The sequence below is a fragment of the Pseudophryne corroboree genome, chromosome 1 (assembly GCF_028390025.1).
Source record: "Pseudophryne corroboree isolate aPseCor3 chromosome 1, aPseCor3.hap2, whole genome shotgun sequence".
Classification (NCBI taxonomy): domain Eukaryota; kingdom Metazoa; phylum Chordata; class Amphibia; order Anura; family Myobatrachidae; genus Pseudophryne; species Pseudophryne corroboree.
In genome coordinates, this window is record NC_086444.1 from 459,148,319 (window position 1) to 459,176,128 (window position 27,810).

The 27,810-nt window shown below is 45.9% G+C and overlaps 1 protein-coding gene across 3 annotated transcripts in view; it reads left to right on the forward strand.

Annotated features, from left to right (window-relative positions):
• The window catches only part of AUH (AU RNA binding methylglutaconyl-CoA hydratase), a 625,046-nt gene that overhangs the window by 217,813 nt on the left and 379,423 nt on the right, over window positions 1–27,810 (forward strand). For 2 of the 3 annotated variants that reach the window (XM_063913677.1, XM_063913675.1), the window contains one exon: window positions 3,400–3,486. The exons of the other annotated variant lie outside the window; for it this stretch is intronic. In XM_063913677.1, the coding sequence (XP_063769747.1) occupies window positions 3,400–3,486 (87 nt within the window). The remainder of the gene's footprint in view (window positions 1–3,399; window positions 3,487–27,810) is intronic. 3 annotated transcript variants of the gene reach the window in all.

Here is a 27,810-nt window from a genome sequence, read left to right on the forward strand (position 1 = left end):
ACCCACCTACACCTGTATGTGGATTAGTGGTACGGAATATTCCGAAATACGGAATTTTTTGAGCGAGCATGAGATAGTGAAACCTTTGTTTTTTGATGGCTCAATGTACACAAACTTTGTTTAATACACAAAGTTATTATAAATATTGTATTAAATGACCTTCAGGCTGTGTGTATAAGGTGTATATGAAACATAAATGCATAATAATGCTAAATTAAATATGACATTTTAATATAAAGTTAATTGAAATGATTGTTTATGGTGTTGGTTTTATATTTTATTTAGACTGAATTAATTTTAGAATTGATGAACTGGCTTTAGTTGAACAGCTGTGAACTGGTTAATATACAGTAGTGATGTTTAAGGGGCCGATTCAGGGGTGCACACAGATCATTTATGAAAATATGCAAACGCCTCTTTCAGCATTCTTCTTGTGCACTAGTGTGCCACTGATTTAGCAAACTCTGCAACGCCCACTTTGCATATTTGAGCATTGCTCAAGTGAGCTGGTGGATCTGATTTCTCCACAACCGATACACAATCAGTCGCAACATTGACTCTTGAGCAAACCCTGTCTGGCACAGTCTTCCATGTCACTTTCATTGCCACTGTGGCTGCAGTGCGGCGAATGAGATCGCAACTGCATGCTGAAACATGTCCATAACATACATGTAACACAGCTATGACACCTACTCTTTTTGCAAAGACTTTAGGTCTCCAGTCTCCACCCTGGACTGCCCATGGAACACAGAAGCCATCTCAGATACTTGCGATGTAAGCAAATACGTACGCCATAGCACACCTTGGTGGGCTTGTGCGCTGTAAGGGTGTGTACACACTGTGAGATCCCTGCTATGTTCGATTTTGACTATACGATTTCCCTTGAACTCCCCCAGAGCCCAGATAGCACAGATTGTACAGATTTTGACTATCTGTGCTTGAGATTTTGTCTATGTACGATTTTGACTAAGTACCAATTTTGACTATACTTTGTACTAGATTGTACACTAGATAGTCAAGTTTGACTTGCCTGCACAGTCTATCTAGCCTTACGATACCGACCCCACGGGAGCGCGCATCGGGATCGAATCTGTATCGCAAGCTGCCTAACACCTTGAGATATGCACTAACTTTTCATAAGATTTTGACTATATAGTCAAAATCTCACAGATTTATCTCACCGTGTGTACACACCCTAAGAGTTTCCTAGACTTCCGCATGCACAGTAGCAAATAATCGCTCAACTGCAGATACCTCGGAAACATCTGAATCATAGCCTAAGAGTAGTTTCCCTATCTATACTATTTAAGATTGAGTCGCAGAGAAAGAATTAGCTTTAAAAAGTCTACTTATACTGAGGCGAAATGTGTCAGTGGAATCACTGTTTATCTTGTCCCTGGATTAATATGGCATTAATCTATGTAACTGCATTAGGTTAAAGCTCAGCATTTAAGTATTGGTAAATAAGTGCATCATGATTTGTTTAAGCCATGATAAAGGTGGTTAATGGAAGGGTCATAAATATATGCAGATCTGCCATTTATTCATTGACCTGATTGATATGTGCCATTCAACAATGTTTTGAATTTGGGCTGCTGTTGACTTTAACACTTGTTGATTGATTCCTGTTCAATAACATCAGTGATGATTAGATAGTTTTGTCCTGATTACTGCTAACCTGCTGATCAGGCCCGGTGCTAACCGCTCAGCAATGTATGCAGTGCAGGGAGGCGCCAGGAAGGAGAGGCGCTCTCCCTGCTCAGCATCCCTGTGCTGAGCAAATGTCCCGGCTGCTGCGCCTGCCACAGGCAGCAGTGCTGGCAACATGAAGCCTCCTCTCCCCTCTCCTGTCACAGATTCACAGAGTGCAGTGTGCGGACCAAAAGGGGCGGAGCTACATGGGAAAAGGGGCGGAGCTACATGGGGCCAGGCTGCAGTCTGCAACACTGGAGGATGAGATGCCAGACTTCCTTATGTAAGTGGCTAGAAAGAGAGTGAAAGTGTGTGTATATATACAGTATCTGTATAAGTATGTGTGTGTATGTGCGACTGTGTATGTGTGACTGCGGCATAAAGTGAGTACGCGTCACTGCTACAGGGGTGTCTTGTATAACCGTCACTGGTACAGGGGACGTTACGTGTGCAAGCGTCACTGGTACAGGGGCTGTTACGTGTACAAGCATCATTAATACAGGGGGTGTTACGTGTGTAAGCGTCACTGCTACAGGGGGTGTTACTTGTGTAAGCGTCACTGCTACAGGGGGTGTTACGTGTGTAAGCGTCACTGCTACAGGGGGTGTTACTTGTGTAAGCATCACTGCTACAGGGGGTGTTACTTGTGTAAGCGTCACTGCTACAGGGGGTGTTACGTGTGTAAGCGTCACTGGTACAGGGGCTGTTACGTGTACAAGCATCATTAATACAGGGGGTGTTACGTGTGTAAGCGTCACTGCTACAGGGGGTGTTACTTGTGTAAGCGTCACTGCTACAGGGGGTGTTACGTGTGTAAGCGTCACTGCTACAGGGGGTGTTACTTGTGTAAGCGTCACTGCTACAGGGGGTGTTACTTGTGTAAGCGTCACTGCTACAGGGGGTGTTACGTGTGTAAGCGTCACTGCTACAGGGGGTGTTACTTGTGTAAGCGTCACTGCTACAGGGGGTGTTACGTGTGTAAGCGTCACTGCTACAGGGGGTGTTACTTGTGTAAGCGTCACTGCTACAGGGGGTGTTACTTGTGTAAGCATCACTGCTACAGGGGGTGTTACGTGTGTATGCGTCACTGCTACAGGGGGTGTTACGTGTGTAAGCGTCTCTCTATATCGGTATACAATATAGCTTTATGGAGTCCCAGTAATTGCATTGGCCCGATAGCATTTATGTGTAATCCTCCTCAAGGTATTTTAAATGTTATAATAGGGGCATAAACATACACACATTTGTAGAAGAAGACAACAGTATGCTGTTATAAAACATCTACCTATAATTCATAGGGGTAGATTTATCAAATCTTCTTAAGAGGACAAGTGTAGGTATCGCCTATGTCAACCAATCGCTTTTTATCATTTTATAAAATGTACTAAATAAATGATAACTAGAATGAGATTGGCTGCCATGGGCAACACCCCCACTTGTCCTCACACTTGCTGACTATTTGGTCCTCCTTTTGGATAGATCCTTGAGGTAACATTCTATTCTATGATTGTAATTTGAGGTTCTATAATTGCGTTTCTACAGTTTGCCTACAGTGCTTCTACATTTTCCATCTTTTCACTCATTAGCTGTTGTAACTCTTTTTCAAGAAATTCAAAATAATATTGGTATCCATACTATAGCAAACATACGATTACCAAGTGTTTGATGTAAGATTTCGTATTAATATTAAATGTGTCTTATATATAGGAGCCGATTTGAAGGAAAGGGCAAAAATGCATCCAAGTGAAGTGGGACCATTTGTATCAAAAGCTAGAGCCCTGATGAATGAATTTGGTAAGTCATTTCAAGTTGTTCTTTACATAATCCATGTTTATGTGGAGCATAAAAATGTCATTTGCATAAATTAATAGCCTTAACTACTTTGTTCTCTAGTTGGAATAATGATATTTTTACTACAGTAAGCCAAACTACTTCTATCATAACTGAAACAACTCTGGTTTTCAACATTTCTAGATCAATAGATAGATATACACGTTTGTATCTTTGAAGATAAAATCTTGGCCACACTGCTACAATGGCAAACAAACAATTCTGTAATAGTCTGCACGTAGATGTCTATCAAGTAGATAGTAAAGGAATGGAAGACCCTCCAACATGCCGTGCTATATTTCTTGGCAGTTATCTACATTTACAAATACAATTATGTATGTTTATATAATTTATTTTAAAGAAAAAGGAAAAATGCAGGGTGTTCGCAGGGCCGGTTCTAGCCATTGTGGTGCCCAGGGCTAACGTTTCCTTTGGCGTCCCCCCCACCCATACAAAACAGGGACAGTGCGCTATTCAGCGTGCATCAAAAATATAATGGCATGGCCACAGAATAGTATCAATTCATATTACACTGCACAGTAGTGTCCGTCGGTCACTTCACACTACATAGTACAGGTTGAGTACCCTTATCCAAAATGCTTGGGACCAGAGGTATTTTGGATATCGGATTTTTCCGTATTTTGGAATAATTGCATACCATAATGAGATATCATGGTGATGGGACCCAAGTCTAAGCACAGGATGCATTTAAGTTACATATACACCTTATATACACAGCCTGAAGGTCATTTTAGCCACTATTTTGTATAACTTTTTGCATTAAACAAAGTGTGTGTACATTCACACAATTCATTTATGTTTCATATACACCTTATACACACAGCCTGAAGGTCATTTAATACAATATTTATAATAACTTTGTGTATTAAACAAAGTTTGTGTACATTGAGCCATCAAAAATCAAAGGTTTCACTATCTCACTCAGAAAAGTCCGTATTTCGGAATATTCCGTATTTCGGAATATTTGAATATTGGATACTCAACCTGTAGTACATAGTAACATAGTATCTAAGGTTGAAAAAAGTAAATTGTCCATCGAGTTCAACCTATTTGTGGTCTACTATGAAGGATTATTTTGTATAAAATTTTGACTGATGTTGATGACTGCCGTTACGTTTTACCCTTCTTTTTTATAATAACCATAGTGCGTGACTATGCCCCGTAACCCTGGATATCCTTATCCATTAGGAATTTATCTAACCCATTCTTAAAGGTGTTGACTGAGTCGGCGATTACAACTCCCTCAGGCAGGGAATTCCAAACACGTATCGTCCTTACCGTAAAAAAGCCTTTACGCAGTATTGTGTGGAATCTCCTCTCCTCTAACCTGAGCGAGTGTCCACGAGTTCTCTGTGTTGATCTAACCAAAAACAGGTCCTGCGCAAGATCTGTATATTGTCCCCTTACATATTTGTAGATGTTGATCCCCTCTTAATTTCCTCTTTTCCAGTGTAAACATGCCTAGTCTTGCAAGCCTTTCCTCGTATTCCAGCATCTCCATACCCTTAATTAGTTTGGTCGCCCGCCTCTGAACCTTTTCTAGCTCCAGGATATCCTTTTTGTAGTATGGTGCCCAGAATTGTACACAGTATTCAAGGTGTGGCCTCACAAGTGATTTATATAACGGGAGTATAATACTCTCGTCCCTAGCATCAATTCCCTGTTTTATGCATGCTAATATCTTATTAGCCTTCTTTGCTGCAGTCCTACTTTGGGTACTACTGCTTAGTTTGCTATCTATGAGGACACCTAAGTCCTTTTCCAGTACAGAATCCCCTAATTTTACCCCATTTAGTAGGTAGGTGTTATTTTTGTTCTTGTTACCACAGTGCATTACCTTACACTTGTCTGTATTGAAGCGCATACTCCATTTCGCTGGCCAAGCTTCTAATTTAACTAAGTCGTTCTGAAGCGACTCAGCATCCCCTTCCGCATTTATAACTTTACACAATTTGGTATCATCTGCAAAAATTGACACCATGCTCTCTAGACCTTCTGTTAGGTCGTTAATACATGCCAGGTACAGCCCCTTATACATATTATGCCAGGTAGAGCCTCTCATACACGTTACGCCAGGCAGAACCGCTTATGAATATTGCACCAGGCAGAGCCCCTTACACATGTTATGCCAGGTTGAGCCCCTTATGCACATTGCACAAGGTAGAACTCCTTATCGACGTTGCGCCAGGTAAATCCCCTTATGCACGTTGCGCCAAGTAGAACCCCTTATACACATTGCGCCAGGTAGAGCCCCTTATACACACTGCGCCAGGTAGAGCCCTGTATACATGTTACGCCAGGTAGTCTCTTATAAACATTGTGCCAGGTAGAGCCCTTTATACACATTGCACCACGTAGTCCCTCTTATACACATTGTGCCAGGTAAACCTAGAAACATAGAATTTGAAGACAGATAAGAACCACTTGGCCCATCTAGTCTGCCCCTTTTTTACCATATTTTTACTTCAAATCTTATTTGATTCTTTATTTCTTTGTAAGGATATCCTTATGTCAGCCTATGCATATTTAAATTGCTCTACAGTCTTAGCCTCTACCTCCTCTGATTGGGAGGCTATTCCACTTGTCCACTACCCTTTCTGTGAAGTAATTTTTCCTCAAACTTTCACTGAACCTACTTCCCTCCAGTTTCAGTGCATATCATCGTGTTAATACCCTTGATGTATTTGAAAGTTTCTATCATGTCCCTCCTTTCCCTTCTCTACATCAAAACTATAAGAATTTTTAGTCTTTCTGGGTATGTTTTGTGATGTAGGCCATGCACCATTTTAGTTGCCCTTCTTTGTACAGTCTCTAATGTATTAATATCCATCTGAAGATATGGCCTCCAGATCTGAACACAGTATTCTAGATGAGGCCGTACCAATGACCTATACAGTGGTATTATTACTTCTTTCTTTCTGCTGCTGATTCCTCTCTCCCAATGCAGCAAAGCATCTGACTAGCCTTCCTCATTGCTTTGTTACATTGCTTACCTGCATTTAAGTCACCTGAAAATGGCTCCTAGATCCCTTTCCTCTTCTGTAGTTTCCAGTATAGTGCCATTAATACTATATTTATGCATGATTTTGCATTTTTTTAGCATTAAACTGTAATTGCCTCGCTCTTGACCATTCCTCTAGTCTACCTAGATCCTCAATTATTTGTTTTACCCCTCCTGGTGTGTCTACCCTGTTGCATACCTTTGTGTCATCTGCAAAAAGGTATACTTTCACTTTAATGCCATTTGCAATGTCACCAATAAAAATATTAAAAAGCAGTGGTCCAAGTACAGATCCCTAGGGTACTCCACTAGTAACATTTCCCTCATGTATATGCACTCCATTTACTACAACCCTGTTTTCTATCCTGCAACGAAGATCGTATCCATTCAACCATCTTAGGGGGTCATTCCGACCTGATCGCGCACTGCCGTTTTTCGCAGCGCAGCTATCAGGTCACTACTGTGCATGTGTACAAAGCGGATCGTTGCTGGGCGATGGATTTAACGAAGAATCCATTCGCACAGCCGATCGCAAGAAGGTTGACTGGAAGAAGGCGTTTATGGGTGTCAACTGACCGTTTTCAGGGAGTGGTTGGAAAACGCAGGCGTCAATTCCGGGAACGGACAGGCTGAAGTGATCGACCTACTCAGAAACTGCACAAACTGTTTTTGTACTGCTCGGCTGCACAGGCGTTTGCACACTTGCAAAGCTAAAATAAACTCCCCAGTGGGCGGCGACTATGCGTTTGCACGGCTGCAAAAAGTATCTAGCAAGCGATCAACTCGGAATGACCCCCTTGGTATCCAATTCCAAGCTTTCGAGTTTATTTAGCAGTCTTCTATGCGGGACAGTGTCAAAAGCCTTACTAAAGTCTAGTATCCACAGCTGCACCTTTATCTATTACTTTAGTCACATTTTCAAAAAAGTCACTATGGTCTGTTTGACATGATCTCCCCCCAGTGAATCCATGCTGCTTGGGATCCTGTACATTGCTGGATTTGAGATAATCTACAACTCTTTCTTTTAAGAATGTTTCCATCAATTTCCCTACTACTAGGCTCACTAGTCGTTAGTTGCTTGCCTTATATACATTGCGCCAGGTAGAGCCTCTCTATATATAGAGAGAGTGTATGTATGTATATGTGTGTTTGTGTGCGTGTGCCATCCGTCCCGCTGCCTGTGTCCTTGTCACTCACCATTTGGCTGCTGCAGTAGGTCCCCTGGTTCCTGGCTCTCTTACCTCACTTCCACCCAGCGTGAAACTGGGCGGAAGTGAGTAACGGTGGGGAAGGCAGCAGGAGGTGGTCAATGTAGTGCAGGCAGCGCACGCAATTTAGATACCGCTGGTGGGGTGACTGCAGCCTCGCTCTCAGGCTGCAGCATCCCGGGTGCCCGCCCTGCTAGCCCGCACCTAAAACCGCCACTGGGTATTCTGTAAGGTTGACAATGTATTAAGTTCAAGTGTAGAAATCCTTGAGAATATATAACTGTCCAAACTCTCCTTGAAATCTTTGGCAGCAGCAGGTAATATCATACCTTACAGCAGTATAGTAGATTCAAGTGTCACTATTCAGACCACTTATAGAATAAACATTTTGCATGTATTTTACTACTAGCCTGTATGTCCCTGGCACTCAGACTGGTGGTGCACATGCAGGGTTGGACTGGCCCACAGGGGTACAGGGGAAAACCATAGTGGGCCCCAGTGCCTGGGGGCCCCACCTCCTTCTCTATGGATCAGGTTCCCGACTGCACTTGAATTTTACATTATACATGTTACCTTATACTGCACAGGAATATGATGTATTTTCTACAGTGTATTGCTGTTATTAATCTGGTACATTATCATGCATGCACTAGCAGTATTTACAATATATTTATCAAGGGGCCCAGACCATGCACTCTCAAATGGTTAGCCAAACCTCTGTTGGGGCTGGCCACACTCCTAAGCACGGGCCCCTACCATTGCATTCTGCCGGTGTGCCCTTTATGCTCCAGTCCGACACTCTGCACATGTGCCCCCTATGGACAGTCCCCCCGCATCACCTCCCCTCACATCTCACCTCAATTACACTTCCCTTCACAGGCCACCCTGATCCCTTCTCCCCTCACAGCTCACACAGACTCCTCTTTTCCTATGTCTATGAACTAGAGCCTGCAGTGTTGCCCGGAGCTGTGGTTCATATAACTGCAGAGGCACCCTACAAAACGATCCCTCCAGCTATGTACATGTCAAGCGACAGTCAGGACCTACTACCAGCTTCAAACGCGGTGGCAGGGAAGTAGAATACTGGACCTTAGCCAGTCATATATTCAGTCACTACTGATCTAGCTGCAGGTCAGTGATGACTAATATTGCCTTTGTCTTCAAATGATAAGAGAAACACATAATTGCTGTACAGTGGCAGCTACACAGTACTTGTCATGTCTATAGGAAAGGTTTCTTAAGTTAAATATAACCTTGAACTTTTTAGTTCATACTAAAGTTTACTTTGACAGGACTAGTGAGCCAAACAATTACAGAGGGCAACAGGCAGCAAAAACTAAACCTTTAATGTGGGCATTTGATTTCATCATGATGGTTAGTAAATTTGCTCTTAGGTATGGCTTCCTGCCACATATTTGTACAGCTTGTATTCCCTGTACTCATCTGATGTTGACAAGATGCTGTAGGTATTTATAACATATAAGAAAACAAACCGCAATTGTGGTTCAGGCAACGATGAAAGGAATTAAACTTTCTCTATCGTCCTAAGTGGATGCTGGGGTTCCTGAAAGGACCATGGGGAATAGCGGCTCCGCAGGAGACAGGGCACAAAAAAGTAAAGCTTTTACCAGATCAGGTGGTGTGCACTGGCTCCTCCCCCTATGACCCTCCTCCAGTTAGATTTTGTGCCCGAACGAGAAGGGTGCAATCTAGGTGGCTCTCCTAAAGAGCTGCTTAGAGAAAGTTTAGCTTAGGTTTTTTACTTTACAGTGAGTCCTGCTGGCAACAGGATCACTGCAACGAGGGACTTAGGGGAGAAGTAGTGAACTCACCTGCGTGCAGAGTGGATTTGCTGCTTGGCTACTGGACACTAGCTCCAGAGGGACGATCACAGGTACAGCCTGGATGGTCACCGGAGCCGCGCCGCCGGCCCCCTTGCAGACGCTGAAGAGAGAAGAGGTCCAAAATCGGCGGCTGAAGACTCCTGAGTCTTCATAAAGGTAGCGCACAGCACTGCAGCTGTGCGCCATTTTCCTCTCAGCACACTTCACACAACAGTCACTGAGGGTGCAGAGCGCTGGGGGGGGCGCTCTGAGAGGCAAATAAAAACCTTATTAGAGGCAAAAAATACCTCACATATAGCCCACAGAGGCTATATGGAGATATTTAACCCCTGCCTAACTTCAAAAATAGCGGGAGACGAGCCCGCCGTAAAAGGGGCGGGGCCTATCTCCTCAGCACACAGCGCCATTTTCTCTCACAGAAAAGCTGGAGAGAAGGCTCCCAGGCTCTCCCCTGCACTGCACTACAGAAACAGGGTTAAAACAGAGAGGGGGGGCACTGATTTTGGCGATATTGTATATATATAAAAGATGCTATAAGGGAGAAACACTTATATACGGTTGTCCCTATATAATTATAGCGTTTTTGGTGTGTGCTGGCAGACTCTCCCTCTGTCTCCCCAAAGGACTAGTGGGTCCTGTCCTCTGTCAGAGCATTCCCGGTGTGTGTGCTGTGTGTCGGTACGTGTGTGTCGACATGTATGAGGACGATGTTGGTGAGGAGGCGGAGAAATTGCCTGTAATGGTGATGTCACTCTCTAGGGAGTCGACACCGGAATGGATGGCTTATTTAGAGAATTACGTGAGAATGTCAACACGCTGCAAGGTCGGTTGACGACATGAGACGGCCGACAATCTATTAGGACCGGTCCAGGCGTCTCAGAAACACCGTCAGGGGTTTTAAAAACGCCCATTTACCTCAGTCGGTCGACACAGACACAGACACGGACACTGAATACAGTGTCGACGGTGAATAAACAAACGTATTTCTCATTAGGGCCACACGTTAAGGGCAATGAAGGAGGTGTTACGTGTTTCTGATACTACAAGTACCACAAGAAAGGGTATTATGTGGGAGTGGAAAAAACTACCTGTAGTTTTTCCTGAATCAGATAAAATAAAATGAAGTGTGTGATGATGCGTAGGGTTACCCCGATAGCAAATATTGGCGTTATACCCTTTCCCGCCAGAAATTAGGGTACGTTGGGAAACACCCCTTAGGGTGATAAGGCGCTCACACGCTTATCAAGTGGCGTTACCGTCTCCAGATACGGCCGCCCTCAAGGAGCCAGCTGATAGGAAGCTGGAAAAATATCCTAAAAAGTATATACACACATACGGTGGTTATACTGCGACCAGCGATCGCCATCAGCCTGGAGATGCAGTGCTGGGTTGGCTTGGTCGGATTCCCTGACTGAAAATATTTTATTCATGTAGAGCATTTAATAGGATGCATTCTATATATATGTATGTGAGATGCACAGAGGGATATTTGCTCTCTGGCATCAAGATAAGTGCGTTGTCCATATCTCCCAGAAGATGTCAGGGACACGACAGTGGTCAGGTGATACAGATCCCATACGGCAGATGGAAGTATTGCTGTATAAAGGGAAGGAGTTATTTGGGGGTCGGTCCATCGGACCTGGGGACCACAGCAACAGCTGGGAAATCCAACCTTTTTTACCCCAAGTTACATCTCAGCTAAAAAAGACACCGTCTTTTCAGCCTCAATCTTTCCTTTCCCATGAGGGCATGCAGGCAAAAGGCCAGTCATATCTGCCCAGACATAGAGGTAAGGGAAGTAGACTGCAGCAGGCAGCCCTTTCCCAGGAAAAGAAGCCCTCCACCGCGTCTGCCAAGTCCTCAGCATGACGCTGGGGCCGTGCAAGCGGACTCAAGGTGGGGGGGTAGTCTCAAGAGTCTCAGGGCGCAGTGGGATCACTCGCAAGTTGACCCCTAGATCGTACGAGTATTATCCCAGGGGTAAAGATTGGAGAGTCGAGACATCTTCTCCTCGCAGGTTCCTGAAGTCTGCTTTACCAACGGCTCCCTCCGACAGGGAGGCAGCATTGGAAACAATTCACAAGCTGTATATCCAGCAGGTGATAATCAAAGTACCCCTCCTACGACAAGGAAAAGGGTATTATTTTTCCACACTATATTGTGGTACTGAAGCCAGACGGCTTGGTGACACATAGTCTAAATCTAAAATGTTTTGAACACTTACATAAAAGGTTCAAATCGAGATAAAGTCACTCAGAGCAGTGATAGCGAACCGGAAAAAAGGGGACTATATGGTGTCCCTGGACATCAAGGATTACCTCCATGTCCAAATTTTGTCCTTCTCATCAAGGGTACCTCTGGTTCGTGGTACAGAACTGTCAATATCAGTTTCAGACGATGCCGTTTGAATTATCCACGGCACCCCGGGCCTTTTTACCAAGGTAATGGCCGAAAAGATGTTTCTTCAAAGAAAAAAGGCATCTAAATTATCCCTTACTTGCACGACCTAAAAAGGGCAAGTTCCAGAGAACAGTTGGAGGTCGGAAGAGCACTATCTAAAGTAGTTCTTCGACGGCACGACTGGATTCTAAATATTCCAAGAATCGCAGCTGTTTTCCGACGATACGTCTGCTGTTCCTAGGGATGATTCTGGACACGGTTCAGAAAAAGGTTTTTCTTCCCGAGGAAAAAGCCAAGGAGTTATCCGACCTGTCAGGAACCTCCTAAAACCAGGAAAGGTGTCTGTACATCAATGCACAAGAGTCCTGGGAAAAATGGTGGCTTTTTACGAAGCAATTCCATTCGGCAGATTCCATGCAAGAATTTTCCAAAGGGATCTGTTGGACAAATGGTCAGGGTCGCATCCTCAGATGCACCTGCGAATAACCCTGTCGCCAAGGACAAGGGTATATCTTCTGTGGTGGTTGCAAAAGGCTCATCTATTGGAGGGCCGCAGATTCGGCATACAGGATTTGATCCTGGTGACCACGGACGCCAGCCTGAGAGGTTGGGGAGCAGTCACACAAGGAAGAAACTTCCAGGGGGTATGGACGAACCTGGAAAAGTCTCTTCACATAAACATTCTGGTACTAAGAGCAATCTAAAATGCTCTAAGCCAGGCGGAACCACTCCTGCAAGGAAAACCGGTGTTGATTCAGTCGGACAACATCACGGCGGTCGCCCATGTAAACAGACAGGGCGGCACAAGAAGCAGGAGTGCAATGGCAGAAGCTGCCAAGATTCTTCGCTGGGCGGAGAATCACGTAATAGCACTGTCAGCAGTGTTCTTCCCGGGCGTGGACAACTGGGAAGCAGACTTCCTCAGCAGACACGATATTCACCCGGGAGAGGGGGGTCTTCATCCAGAAGTCTTCCACATGCTAATAAACTGTTGGGAAAGACCAATGGTAGACATGATGGCGTCTCGCCTCAACAAGAAACTGGACAAGTATTGCGCCAGGTCAAGAGATCCACAGGCAATAGCTGTGGACGCACTGGTAACACCTTGGGTGTACAAATCAGTATATGTGTTTCCTCCTCTGCCTCTCATACCAAAGGTATTGAAGATTATACGGTGAGGAGGAGTAAGAACAATACTAGTGGCTCCGGATTGGCCAAGAAGGACTTGGTACCCGGAACTTCAAGAGTTGGTCACGGACGACCCGTGCCCTCTACTTCTGAGAAGGGACCTGCTACAACAGGGTCCCTGTCTCTTTCAAGACTTACCGCGGCTGCGTTTGACGGCATGGCGGTTGAACGCCAGATCCTAAAAGGGAAAGGCATTCCAGAAGAAGTCATTCCTACCTTGATTAAGGCAAGGAAGGAAGTCACCGCGAAACATTATCACCGCATTTGGCGAAAATATGTCGCGTGGTGCGAGGATCGGAGTGTTCCGACGGAGGAATTTCAACTGGGTCGTTTCCTACATTTCCTACAATCAGGATTGTCTATGGGTCTCAAATTGAGATCTATTAAGGTTCAAATTTCGGCCCTGTCAATATTCTTCCAAAAAGAATTGGCCTCAGTTCCTGAGGTACAGACTTTTGTTAAAGGAGTACTGCATATACAGCCTCCTGTGGTGCCTCCGGTGGCACCGTGGGATCTAAATGTAGTTTTAGATTTCCTCAAATCCCATTGGTTTGAACCATTGAAAAAGGTGGATTTTAAATATCTCACATGGAAAGTGACTATGTTACTGGCCCTGGCTTCCGCCAGGAGAGTATCTGAATTGGCGGCTTTATCTTATAAAAGCCCTTATCTAATCTTCCATTCGGATAGGGCAGAACTGAGGACTCGTCCGCATTTTCTCCCTAAGGTGGTATCAGCGTTTCACCTGAACCAACCTATTGTGGTGCCTGCGGCCACTGGCGACTTGGAGGACTCCAAGTTGTTGGACGTTGTCAGAGCCTTAAAAATATACATTTCAAGGACGGCTGAAGTCAGAAAATCTGACTCGCTGTTGATACTATATGCACCCAACAAGTTGGGTGCCCCTGCTTCTAAGCAGACGATTGCTCGTTGGATTTGTAACACAATTCAACTTGCTCATTCTGTGGCAGGCCTGCCACAGCCTAAATCTGTTAAGGCCCATTCCACAAGGAAGGTGGGCTCATCTTGGGCGGCTGCCCGAGGGGTCTCGGCATTACAATTCTGTCGAGCAGCTACGTGGTCGGGGGAAAACACGTTTGTAAAATTCTACAAATTTGATACCCTGGCAAAAGAGGACTTGGAATTCTCTCATTCGGTGCTGCAGAGTCATCCGCACTCTCCCGCCCGTTTGGGAGCTTTGGTATAATCCCCATGGTCCTTTCAGGAACCCCAGCATCCACTTAGGACGATAGAGAAAATAAGAATTTACTTACCGATAATTCTATTTCTCGGAGTCCGTAGTGGATGCTGGGCGCCCATCCCAAGTGCGGATTATCTGCAATACTGTACATAGTTATTGTTAACAAATTCGGGTTATATTGTTAAGGAGCCATCTTTAAGAGGCTCTTTCTGTTATCATACTGTTAACTGGGTTTAGATCACAAGTTGTACGGTGTGATTGGTGTGGCTGGTATGAGTCTTACCCGGGATTCAAATTGCCTCCCTTATTGTGTACGCTCGTCCGGGCACAGTACCTAACTGGAGTCTGGAGGAGGGTCATAGGGGGAGGAGCCAGTGCACACCACCTGATCTGGTAAAAGCTTTACTTTTTTGTGCCCTGTCTCCTGCGGAGCCGCTATTCCCCATGGTCCTTTCAGGAACCCCAGCATCCACTACGGACTCCGAGAAATAGAATTATCGGTAAGTAAATTCTTATTTTTCACTTGGTTGAAGCGTACTGTAACTTGCACCTAAACTATATTCAGCAAGCTGTAAACTTCCCATGCAAGATGACTCCGAAATAATTTACAATATAAAGATTTAAATTATCTATACAAATAAAAGTTTCTCCTACGTCCTAGAGGATGCTGGGGACTCCGTAAAGGACCATGGGATATAGACGAGCCCGCAGGAGACATGGGCACTCTAAAGACTTTAGATGTGTGTGCACTGGCTCCTCCCTCTATGCCCCTCCTCCAGACCTCAGTTAGATCCTGTGCCCAGAGGAGACTGGATGCACTGCAGGGGAGCTCTACTGAGTTTCTCTGAAAAGACTTTTGTTAGTTTTTTTTTGTTTTCAGGGAGCACTGCTGGCAACAGGCTCCCTGCATCGTGGGACTGAGGGAAGAGAAGCAGACCTACTTAACTGATAGGCTCTGCTTCTTAGGCTACTGGACACCATTAGCTCCAGACGGTCGGAACACAGGTGTCGTCCTCTCTGTTCGTCCCGGAGCCGCGCCGCCGTCCTCCTCACAGAGCCGGACGATAGAAGCCGGGTGAGTATAAGAAGAAAGAAGACTTCACAGGCGGCAGAAGACTTCAGATCTTCACTGAGGTACCGCGCAGCTGTAACGCTGCGCGCCATTGCTCCCACACTCACACACACAGAAGGCACTGTAAGGGTGCAGGGGGGGCGCCCTGGGCAGCAATAATAACCTCAAGGGACACTGGCTAGCATGTTAGATACTGCGGAGGCAGTATATTAGAAAACCTCCACCAGTATAAAGAATTTGAGCGGCACCAAAGCCCGCCGTCGAGGGGGCGGATCTTTATCCTCCAGCACTAACCAGCGCCATTTTCTCCACAGCACGCTGCAGAGAAGCTGCTCCCCGGACTCTCCCCTGCTGAGCAAGTACAGAGGACAAAAACGAGGGGGGGGGGGCACATATAATTGGCGCAGTAAGTGTATTATTTATCCATAAAAGTGCTGTACAGACTGGGATTTTGTTCCAGTGTCCAATGGCGCTGGGTGTGTGCTGGCATACTCTCTCTGTCTGTCTCTCCAAAGGGCCTTATTGGGGGGCTGTCCCCATATTTGTATATCCCAGTGTGTGTGGGGGTGTCAGTACGTGTGGGGGCGGCATGTCTGAAGCGGAAGGCTCGTCTAGGGAGGAGGCAGAGCAGATGATTGTGGTGTCTCCGTCGGCACCACCGACATCTGATTGGTTGGATATGTGGAATGTTTTAAATGCATATGTGACTTTATTACATAAAAGATTGGACAAAACAGAGTCCAGGGAAATAGCAGGGAGTCAATCCATGGCTTTGACTGTGGCACAAGGCCCTTCGGGGTCTCATAAACGTCCCCTTTCCCAGGTAGCAGACACTGATACCGACACGGATTCTGACTCCAGTGTCGACTATGATGATGCGAGGTTACACCCACGGGTGGCCAAGAATATCCATTATATGATTATTGCAATAAAGGATGTTTTTCATATCACAGAAGACCCCTCTGTCCCTGACATGAGGGTCTGCATGTTTAAGGAAAAGAAGGTAACGTTTTCCCCATCTCATGAGCTGAACGCCTTATTTGAAAAAGCTTGGGAAACTCCAGAGAAGAAACTGCAGATTCCCAAGAGAATTATTATGGCGTATCCTTTCCCCTCACAGGACAGGTTACGGTGGGAATCCTCGCCCACGGTGGACAAGGCTTTGACGCGCTTGTCCAAAAAGGTGGCGCTACCGTCTCCGGATACCGCAGCCCTCAAGGATCCTGCTGATCGCAGACAGGAAACTACCTTAAAATCGATCTTGTCATCTGACATTGACACCCTAGATAAGGATAGCATTTTATTGACCTTGGGTCACATTAAAGACGCAGCGTTGTATATGAGAGAGGCTGCGAGAGACATTGGGCTGTTGGGTTCAAGAGCCAATGCCATGGCAATTTCTACTAGATGGTCCCTGTGGACCCGCCAATGGACGGGTGATGCCGATTCAAAGAGACATATGGAAACTTTACCTTACAAGGGTGAGGTTTTATTTGGGGAGGGCCTCGCGGACCTGGTTTCCACAGCTACCGCGGGTAAGTCTTCTTTTTTGCCTTATGTTCCCCCACAGCAAAAGAAAACACCTCAATATCAGATGCAGTCTTTTCGGTCGCATAAGTCCAGAAGGGGTCGGGGCTCTTCCTTCCTCGCCACAGGTAAGGGTAGAGGGAAAATAATGCCTGCTACGGCTAGTTCCCAGGAACAAAAGTACTCCCCGGCTTCTACAAAATCCACCGCATGACGCTGGGGCTCCACTGAGGGAGTCCGCGCCGGTGGGGGCACGTCTTCGACTCTTCAACCAGGTCTGGGTTCAGTCGGATTTGGATCCTTGGGCGATCGAAATTGTATCCCAAGGATACAAACTGGAATTCGAAGAAGTGCCTCCTCGACGATTTTTCAAATCGGGACACAAGAAAGAGAGACCCCCTAGTGCGCTAAAATACTAGTAGCAGCCTTGGAGCCCAGAAGAGAACCTTTCACCGTGATTCTAAAAATGGTACAGAAAATGGAAAATTTGAAACTCCACGTGGCGCTACTTATATACTATCAGAGTAAAACTCACACAGTGTAATCACAAGGAATTCCGGTTCTTCACAACTATCTCAGTTTGAGAACATAACCAATATTTTCACATGAAAGTTGCAGCTGGCTTGATGTAAAGCTACAAAACATAAAATGTGCAGAACATAGTGCAAAACTGTTTTGAGATTATATGTGGGTATTTAAAGTTGTCTCAGTCCCACTCACATAAGGATGTAAATTAGATCACATGTAGATAATCATAGAAGGATGGCATTCATTTTGGAACGGGATCTTCCTCCTCAATACTTTGAATAAAAATGATAGTAATGATAGTGCAACACCGTCTTTTTATAAAGACAAGTATTTAATAAAAGAATGCACTCACAAAACATCAGATTTAAAACAGCATAAAATATTTGAAGACATCCATATGGTTAAGGACTGCTAGCCCTTGGCATAGTCACCGCAAAGTCTCAGTGTTCGTAAAATCTCCACCGGCTCCGGGCAGCAGCTCCTCTCCACACGTCCTCGTTTTAATGCGTCTCCCTGCTCAAGCGCTTTCGGACTCACGTCCTTCCTCAGAAGCCAATTCTGAGGAAGGACGTGAGTCCGAAAGCGCTTGAGCAGGGAGACGCATTAAAACGAGGACGTGTGGAGAGGAGCTGCTGCCCGGAGCCGGTGGAGATTTTACGAACACTGAGACTTTGCGGTGACTATGCCAAGGGCTAGCAGTCCTTAACCATATGGATGTCTTCAAATATTTTATGCTGTTTTAAATCTGATGTTTTGTGAGTGCATTCTTTTATTAAATACTTGTCTTTATAAAAAGACGGTGTTGCACTATCATTACTATCATTTTTATTCAAAGTATTGAGGAGGAAGATCCCGTTCCAAAATGAATGCCATCCTTCTATGATTATCTACATGTGATCTAATTTACATCCTTATGTGAGTGGGACTGAGACAACTTTAAATACCCACATATAATCTCAAAACAGTTTTGCACTATGTTCTGCACATTTTATGTTTTGTAGCTTTACATCAAGCCAGCTGCAACTTTCATGTGAAAATATTGGTTATGTTCTCAAACTGAGATAGTTGTGAAGAACCGGAATTCCTTGTGATTACACTGTGTGAGTTTTACTCTGATAGTATATAAGTAGCGCCACGTGGAGTTTCAAATTTTCCATTTTCTGATTTTTCAAATCGGCTTTGCCAGCTTCTCCCCCAGAGAGGGAAATAGTTTCAGCTGCCATACAAAAGCTGTGTCAACAGCAAGTTATTATCAAAAAGGGTACTATTCAACCCTATTTGTGGTCCCGAAGCCGGATGGCTCGGTCAGACCCATTCTGAATCTAAAATCCCTGAACCTGTATTTGAAAAAGTTCGAATTCAAGATGGAATCTCTCCGGGCAGTAATCTCCAGCCTGGAAGGGGGGGGGGGGGGGGGGATTTTATGGTATCACTAGACATAAAGGATGCATACCTTCATGTCCCCATTTATCCCCCTCATCAGGCGTACCTGAGATTCGCTGTACAGGACTGTCATTACCAGTTTCAGATGTTGCCGTTTGGGCTATCCACGGCCCCGAGGATTTTCACCAAGGTAATGGCGGAAATGATGGTGCTCTTGCGCAGGCAAGGAGTCACAATTATCCCATACTTGGACGATCTCCTGATAAAAGTGAAATCGAGAGATCAATTGCTGAAAAGCGTGTCGCTCTCCCTGAGAGTGCTGCAGCAACACGGCTGGATCCTAAATCTACCAAAGTCGCAGTTGATTCCAACGACTCGGCTGTCATTTTTAGGCATGATTCTGGACACGGAAAAAAAGAGGGTTTTTCTCCCAACGGAAAAAGCCCAGGAACTCCAGAACATGGTCAGAGACCTGCTAAAACCAAAAAGAGTGTCAGTTCATCAATGCACTCGAGTACTGAGAAAGATGGTGGCGGCCTACGAGGCCATCCCCTTCGGCAGGTTCCATGCGAGGACGTTTCAGTGGGACCTTCTGGACAAGTGGTCGGGGTCCCATGTACAAATACATCAGAAAATAAGCCAGGGCCAGGGTGTCTGTCCTGTGGTGGCTTCAGAGTGCTCACCTTCTAGAGTAGGGATGGGCAACAGGCAGTCCGCGGGCCAGATGCGGCCTGCGAACCGATCCTGCGTGGCCCGCTGCGCCCCCCCAGTGCACAATGACAAGCGGCCCGACCGGCTCAGCTGCTTGTCATTGCGCTACAGCAGCTCCAAGACGCGGCACCGCTGAGAAAAGATCGCGGCACCGGGGCAGCTGACCGGGATTTCCTCTCTGATGTCAGCCACTGGGCGGCACGGGGGCGGAACCAAAGAAAGAGCGTGGATCCGGACGGCACATCTGAAAACATGCAAAGCTGGCGGCTGGCAACGGGAGCTGCCTGGCGAGGGCACAGCGGTGCAGAGTATGGGGAGGAAGTTAAAAGCTGCTAACTGTGTCCGAAGGTGGGGGCGGGGGGGGAGCGGAAGGTAGTGTTTGTGTTGGGGGGCGTTTAAAAGCTGCTGTATGGGTACAGGGGAGAGGGAGGAGGGGGGACAGAAGCTGCTATATAGGTCCAGGGTAGATGGAGGAGGGGGGGGTAGAAGCTGCTGTATGGGTACAGGGGAGAGGGAGGAGGGGAGGGATAGAAGCTGCTGTATAGGTACAGGGGAGATGGAGGGAGGGGGGGACAGAAGCTGCTATATGGGTCCAGGGAAGATGGAGGGGGGGGGATAGAAACTGCTATATGGGTACAGGGGAGATGGGAGCTGCTCTAGGAGGGGTCTCCTGACCGCCAGTCACACAATCTCCCCTACATGCCGCCCCCTCACAATCCCAACCAACAGGGACTATTCTCACTATAGAACCCATTCGCCACCGAGCCCGTAGCGTGGAGAGCGAGAGGCTTGCTGCACTCACCACCCCCCACCGGGATTCCACTGCCGGGATCCCGGCGGTCACGCATACCACACACCTATAGGAGTATTGTATATACAAGATATTTTGTGTGCGGCCCTCGAATATTCACTGGAAGTGTTAAGTGGCCCTCCAGCTGAAATAATTGCCCACCCCTGTTCTAGAGGGTCGCAGGTTCGACATTCAAGACTGGGTTCTAGTGACCACGGACGCGAGCATCCGAGGATGGGGAGCAGTCGCACAAGGAAGAAATTTTCAGGGACTATGGTCAAGCCAGGAGGCTTGTCTACACATCAACGTGCTGGAATTAAGGGCCATATACAACGGCATACGACAAGCGGAGAATCTTCTTCGCGACCTACCCTTTCTGATTCAATCAGACGTTACAGCCGTGGCTCATGTAAACCGCCAGGGCGGGACAAGGAGCAGAGTGGCAATGGCGGAAACCACCAGGATTCTTTGCTGGGCGGAAAATCACGTAAGCGCTCTGTCAGCAGTCTTCATTCCGGGAGTGGACAACTGGGAAGCAGACTTCCTCAGCAGACACGATCTCCATCCGGGAGAGTGTGGTCTTCATCAAGAAGTTTTTGCAGAGATAACAAGTCGTTGGGGACTTCCTCAAATAGACATGATGGCATCACGCCTCAACAAGAAGCTTCGGATGTATTGTTCCAGGTCAAGGGACCCGCAGGCAGTAGCGGTGGACGCCCTGGTGACACCATGGGTGTTTCAGTCGGTCTATGTGTTCCCTCCTTTGCCGCTTATCTCAAAAATATTGAGAATCATAAGACGAAAAAGAGTACAGACAATACTCATTGTTCCGGATTGGCCTTGAAGGGCCTGGTATTCAGATCTTCAGGAAATGCTCACAGAAGATCCGTGGCCTCTTCCTCCCAGGGAGGACCTGTTACAGCAGGTGCCCTGCGTGTTCCAAGACTTACCGCGGTTACGTTTGACGGCATGGCGGTTGAACACCAAATCCTAGCTAGGAAAGGTATTCCGGGGGAAGTCATCCCTACTCTGATAAAAGCTAGGAAGGAGGTGACGGCGAAACATTATCACCGTATCTGGAGGAAATATGTATCTTGGTGTGAAGCCAAGAATGTTCCTAGGAAGTTTTTCTCCTGGGCCGTTTTCTCCACTTTCTACAGACAGGAGTAGATATGGGCCTAAAGTTAGGAACCATTAAGGTGCAGATTTCGAGTCTGGATCGACAGCAAAAAAGGTCGACAAACATTAGGTCGACGCCAATTGGTCGACACACCTTAGGTCGACATGGACAAAAGGTCGACATGGAAAAAGGGTCGACATGGAAAAAAATGTCGACATGAGGTTTTTGGGGGTTTTTTTGCGTTGTTTTCTTCGTAGAGTGACCGGGAACACCAATTAGTGCACCGCGTCCCCTCGCATGGCTCGCTTCGCTCGCCATGCTTTTGGCATGGTGCCTTCGCTCCGCTACCGCTTCGCTCGGCACAGATTACCGTTCCAATCTTAGTCCACGTGAATCGTTAAGTATGAAAAGGTTCCAAAAAAGAAAAAAATCGTGAAAAACTCATGTCGACCCTTTTCCATGTCGACCTTGTTCCTGTCGACCTTTTGTCCACGTCGACCTTTTGTCCATGTCGACCTAAGGTTTGTCGACCAATTGGCGTCGACCTTTTTGCTGTCGATCTGGAGTCCGGATACCGCAGATTTCGGCCCTATCAATATTCTTTCAAAAGGAATTGGCTTCTCTCCCAGAAGTCCAGACTTTTGTAAAGGGAGTGCTGCACATCCAGCCTCCTTTTGTGCCCCCAGTGGCACCATGGGACCATAACGTGGTTTTACAGTTCCTTAAATCACACTGGTTTAAACCTCTTCAAACGGTGGAGTTAAAATTTCTCACTTGGAAAGTGGTCATGTTGTTGGCCTTGACATCTGCGAGGCGGGTGTCCGAATTGGCGGCTTTGTCTCACAAGAGCCCCTATTTGATTTTCCATGTGGATCGAGCGGAGTTGAGAACTCGTCCTCAATTTCTACCTAAGGTGGTTTCGTCGTTCCATATGAACCAACCTATTGTGGTGCCTGTGGCTACGGGTGACTTGGAGGATTCCAAGTCCCTTGATGTAGTCAGGGCCTTAAAAATTTATGTAGCCAGGACGGCTCTGGTTAGGAAAACAGAGGCACTGTTTGTCCTGTATGCGGCCAACAAGGTTGGCGCTCCTGCTTCTAAGCAGACTATTGCTCGCTGGATCTGTAACACGATTCAGCAGGCTCATTCTACGGCGGGATTACCGTTACCAAGTTCGGTAAAAGGCCCATTCCACTAGGAAGGTGGGCTCTTCTTGGGCGGCTGCCCGAGGCGTCTCGGCATTACAGTTGTGCCGAGCAGCTACATGGTCGGGTTCAAACACTTTTGCAAAATTCTACAAGTTTGATACCCTGGCTGATGAGGACCTCATGTTTGCACAATCGGTGCTGCAGAGTCATCCGCACTCTCCCGCCCGCTCTGGAGCTTTGGTATAATCCCCATGGTCCTTATGGAGTCCCCAGCATCCTCGAGGACGTAAGAGTAAATAAGATTTTAAACCTATCGGTAAATCTTTTTCTCCTAGTCCGTAGAGGATGCTGGGCGCCCGTCCCAGTGCGGACAATTTCTGCAAGGCTTGTATATAGTTGTTGCTTACATAAGGGTTATGTTACAGTTTAGATCAGTCTTTGGCTGATGCTGTTTTGTTCATACTGTTAACTGGTTTCGTATATTCCTTGTTGTACGGTGTGGATGGTGTGGGCTGGTATGTATCTTGCCCTTAGATTAACAAAAATCCTTTCCTCGTACTGTCCGTCTCCTCTGGGCACAGTTCTCTAACTGAGGTCTGGAGGAGGGGCATAGAGGGAGGAGCCAGTGCATACCCATCTAAAGTCTTAGAGTGCCCATGTCTCCTGCGGAGCCCGTCTATACCCCATGGTTTTTACGGAGTCCCCAGCATCCTCTACGGACTAGGAGAAAAAGATTTACCGGTAGGTTTAAAATCTTATTTTTGGTTGGTGTGAAGTGCAATTTAGCATTGACGCTCCAGACTTGATTAATTGTAAAACATAGAAAACACTATGTTAAGAAAAAGAGGTAAAAATCTTGGGTAATGGACTCTGGGATCAGTTGCTACCTACGCTCTTCCATCACAAATGACCGCAGTTCAGCTCTATAAAGGTTGTATTTTAAAGTGCTGCTTCATAGTCCTGTGTGCTTTCACCTACAATTTAATTTGTCCATTTTTAATTGAAAAACTTTCTTGTTTGATTCTTACTTGGGTCTTAAAGAAATCTTGAGGCTGAGAAAACATGATTACTGTATCGAATGACTCACATTTCATGAATTCATGATTTTATTACTTTGTTATTTGCACATTAAAGGCACATGCTCTCCATATTATGTAAATTCCGACCCTTGAGCTCATTAACAATATCTTAACAGAGAATCCCATTTATGGAAGCAATGTGAGGCATATAGGCATGCCTCATATCCAGTACTCCCTGTCCAAACTGCTTCACCTAGCCTTTCCCAAAAATGCCAACACCTTCATTGGATATGAGGATTTATAGGTTTCCCATACAAATGGGTGCATTAGCACAAATTATATCACATGATGTAACAATATGGCATTGGAGTTGCTAATGTGCATATTTGCAATTTGTGAGAATCTGATAAATAGGCAGAGAGTACTTGAAGTGGTATTTTCATGGTGTCTGGATAGAAACACTAAAAACCTATGCATACAATAGAACTGTCTAACTGTTAGATTCAAAGTTGGCCGCAAGGAGACTATAGGGTACATTTCTTTGAGGACTTAGGGGTCTATTTACTAAGCCTTGGAGAGTGATAAAGCGGACGGAGATAAAGTGACAGTCAATCAGCTCCTAACTGTCATTTTTTAAACGCAGCCTGTAATATGGCAGTTAGGAGCTGATTGGCTGGTACTTTATCTCCATCCACTTTATCTCTCTCCAAGGCTTAGTACATAGACACCTTAGTTTTGATTGGTCCAGAAGGTTGGATATGTCCAGTTTACTGCTGCTCTGCATAGCATTTTAAGTGGTTGATTAAATTAGATGCAAGGCCTTGCTGACTGGTCTTGCCCCTGACTTGTGTATTTTTGCACGCAGCTCTACTAAAATCTGCAAACTCCGGAGGTACTGTAAGTTTGTCCATGAGTAATTTGCACCTAACTGTTCAGAAGAAGAGAACAGGACGAGTACAGTCCATTATTTAGGAAATGCCCAATAAGCTCCTATAACACATGACCATGCCCCTTTCCTTTGCAGGTGATTCCTCTTCACAGTGGCACACACATATTTGTCCACACAGTAAGAAGTTTGGAGGTCTGCTTTTGGCATTCTAGAATTGGGAAACAAAAAGTTTAGTGAAATACTGCTTTATATAGCCTCCTTTGTAGTAAATGTTAATAATTTTTGCATATTTTTATAGACATGGGATATGATTTAAAATCTTAATCCCTTTCATATGTGCAATATCCACTTCTAGCAATTATTTAAATATCTCATGCCTAAAAAATAAAATCTTGTGATTACAGATATTGTGCTTACAAAGACACAAAGCTGCACCTAACCATGAATGCCCATTTCCTGAGAAATATGCCATTTTTTACTTCACTTATATATAACTAGCTGTTCTACCCATTCTTCGCTTGGGAGTTTCTTATTTTCACGGTTGTACATATACATGAGTGTTAATAATTTGGTAAATCTATATGTAAATTTGAGATGTGTTAATGTAAGTAAATAGTAATCCATGGTTCTTGGCGGTACCCGAGGAGCACCCGTAGTAGATATGGTAAAAGGTGACAGGACCATTTTTGTAGTTTATTAAATTCTACACTCTGGAGGTGCAATCCAAATTTTGATCCGATTGTCCGTTTGGGTGTTATCGTTCATGCAAGGCCATCGGTAATGACATCATTATGTCAGCCCTCTTTTCATACCCTTAGGGGAGGTTTATTAAAATTCTGATTATGTTGCATTTCAGCTTCCTAACATATCGAGAAGATAATTAGTTATGAGTCAGTGAGTGAGTTAGGGATTTTACATATACTGTGTATATATGTGTGTGTGTGTGTGTGTATATATATATTTCTCTATCGTCCTAGTGGATGCTGGGGTTCCTGAAAGGACCATGGGGAATAGCGGCTCCGCAGGAGACAGGGCACAAAAAGTAAAGCTTTTCCAGATCAGGTGGTGTGCACTGGCTCCTCCCCCTATGACCCTCCTCCAGACTCCAGTTAGATTTTTGTGCCCGGCCGAGAAGGGTGCAATCTAGGTGGCTCTCCTAAAGAGCTGCTTAGAAAAAGTTTAGCTTAGGTTTTTTATTTTACAGTGAGTCCTGCTGGCAACAGGATCACTGCAACGAGGGACTGAGGGGAGAAGAAGTGAACTCACCTGCGTGCAGGATGGATTGGCTTCTTGGCTACTGGACATCAGCTCCAGAGGGACGATCACAGGTACAGCCTGGATGGTCACCGGAGCCGCGCCGCCGGCCCCCTTGCAGATGCTGAAGTCAGAAGAGGTCCAAAATCGGCGGCTGAAGACTCCTGCAGTCTTCTAAAGGTAGCGCACAGCACTGCAGCTGTGCGCCATTTTCCTCTCAGCACACTTCACACGCAGTCACTGAGGGTGCAGGGCGCTGGGGGGGGGCGCCCTGGGAGGCAAATGTAACCTATATAAAGGCTAAAAATACCTCACATATAGCCCCCAGAGGCTATATGGAGATATTTAACCCCTGCCTGGATTCACTAAATAGCGGGAGACGAGCCCGCCGGAAAAGGGGCGGGGCCTATCTCCTCAGCACACGGCGCCATTTCCTCTCACAGCTCCGCTGGTCAGGACGGCTCCCAGGTCTCTCCCCTGCACTGCACTACAGAAACAGGGTAAAACAGAGAGGGGGGGCAAATTTATGGCGATATTTTTATATATATAAAGCAGCTATAAGGGAGCACTTATTATAAGGCTATCCCTGTTATATATAGCGCTTTTGGTGTGTGCTGGCAAACTCTCCCTCTGTCTCCCCAAAGGGCTAGTGGGTCCTGTCTTCGTTAGGAGCATTCCCTGTGTGTCTGCTGTGTGTCGGTACGTGTGTGTCGACATGTATGAGGACGATATTGGTGTGGAGGCGGAGCAATTGCCAAATATGAGGATGTCACCCCCTAGGGAGTCGACACCAGAATGGATGCCTTTATTTATGGAACTACGGGATAGTGTCAACACGCTAAAGCAGTCGTTTGACGACATGAGACGGCCGGACAATCAATTAGTGCCTGTCCAGGCGACTCAAACACCGTCAGGGGCTGTAAAACGCCCTTTGCCTCAGTCGGTCGACACAGACCCAGACACAGGCACTGACTCCAGTGGTGACGGTGACGAATCAACCGTATTTTCCAGTAGGGCCACACGTTATATGATTTTGGCAATGAAGGAGGCGTTACATTTAGCTGATACTACAGGTACCACTAAACAGGGTATTATGTGGGGTGTGAAAAAACTACCTATAGTTTTTCCTGAATCAGAAGAATTAAATGACGTGTGTAATGAAGCGTGGGTTGCTCCTGATAAAAAGCTGATAATTTCAAAGAAATTATTGGCATTATACCCTTTCCCGCCAGAGGTTAGGGAGCGCTGGGAAACATCTCCTAGGGTGGACAAGGCGCTAACACGCTTATCTAAACAAGTGGCGTTACCCTCTCCTGAGACGGCCGCACTTAAAGATCCATCAGATAGGAGGATGGAAAATATCCCAAAAAGTATATACACACATGCAGGTGTTATACTACGACCAGCTATAGCGACTGCCTGGATGTGCAGTGCTGGGGTAGTTTGGTCAGAGTCCCTGATTGAAAATATTGATACCCTGGACAGGGACAATATTTTACTGTCGTTAGAACAAATAAAGGATGCATTTCTTTATATGCGTGATGCACAGAGGGATATCTGCACACTGGCATCACGGGTAAGTGCTATGTCCATTTCGGCCAGAAGAGCTTTATGGACGCGACAGTGGACAGGCGATGCGGATTCAAAACGGCATATGGAAGTTTTGCCGTATAAAGGGGAGGAGTTATTTGGAGTCGGTCTATCAGATTTGGTGGCCACGGCTACAGCCGGGAAATCCACCTTTCTACCTCAAGTCACTCCCCAACAGAAAAAGGCACCGACTTTTCAACCGCAGCCCTTTCGTTCCTTTAAAAACAAGAGAGCAAAGGGCTATTCATATCTGCCACGAGGCAGAGGTCGAGGGAAGAGACAGCAACAGGCAGCTCCTTCCCAGGAACAGAAGCCCTCCCCGGCTTCTACAAAAGCCTCAACATGACGCTGGGGCTTCTCAAGCGGACTCGGGGACGGTGGGCGGTCGTCTCAA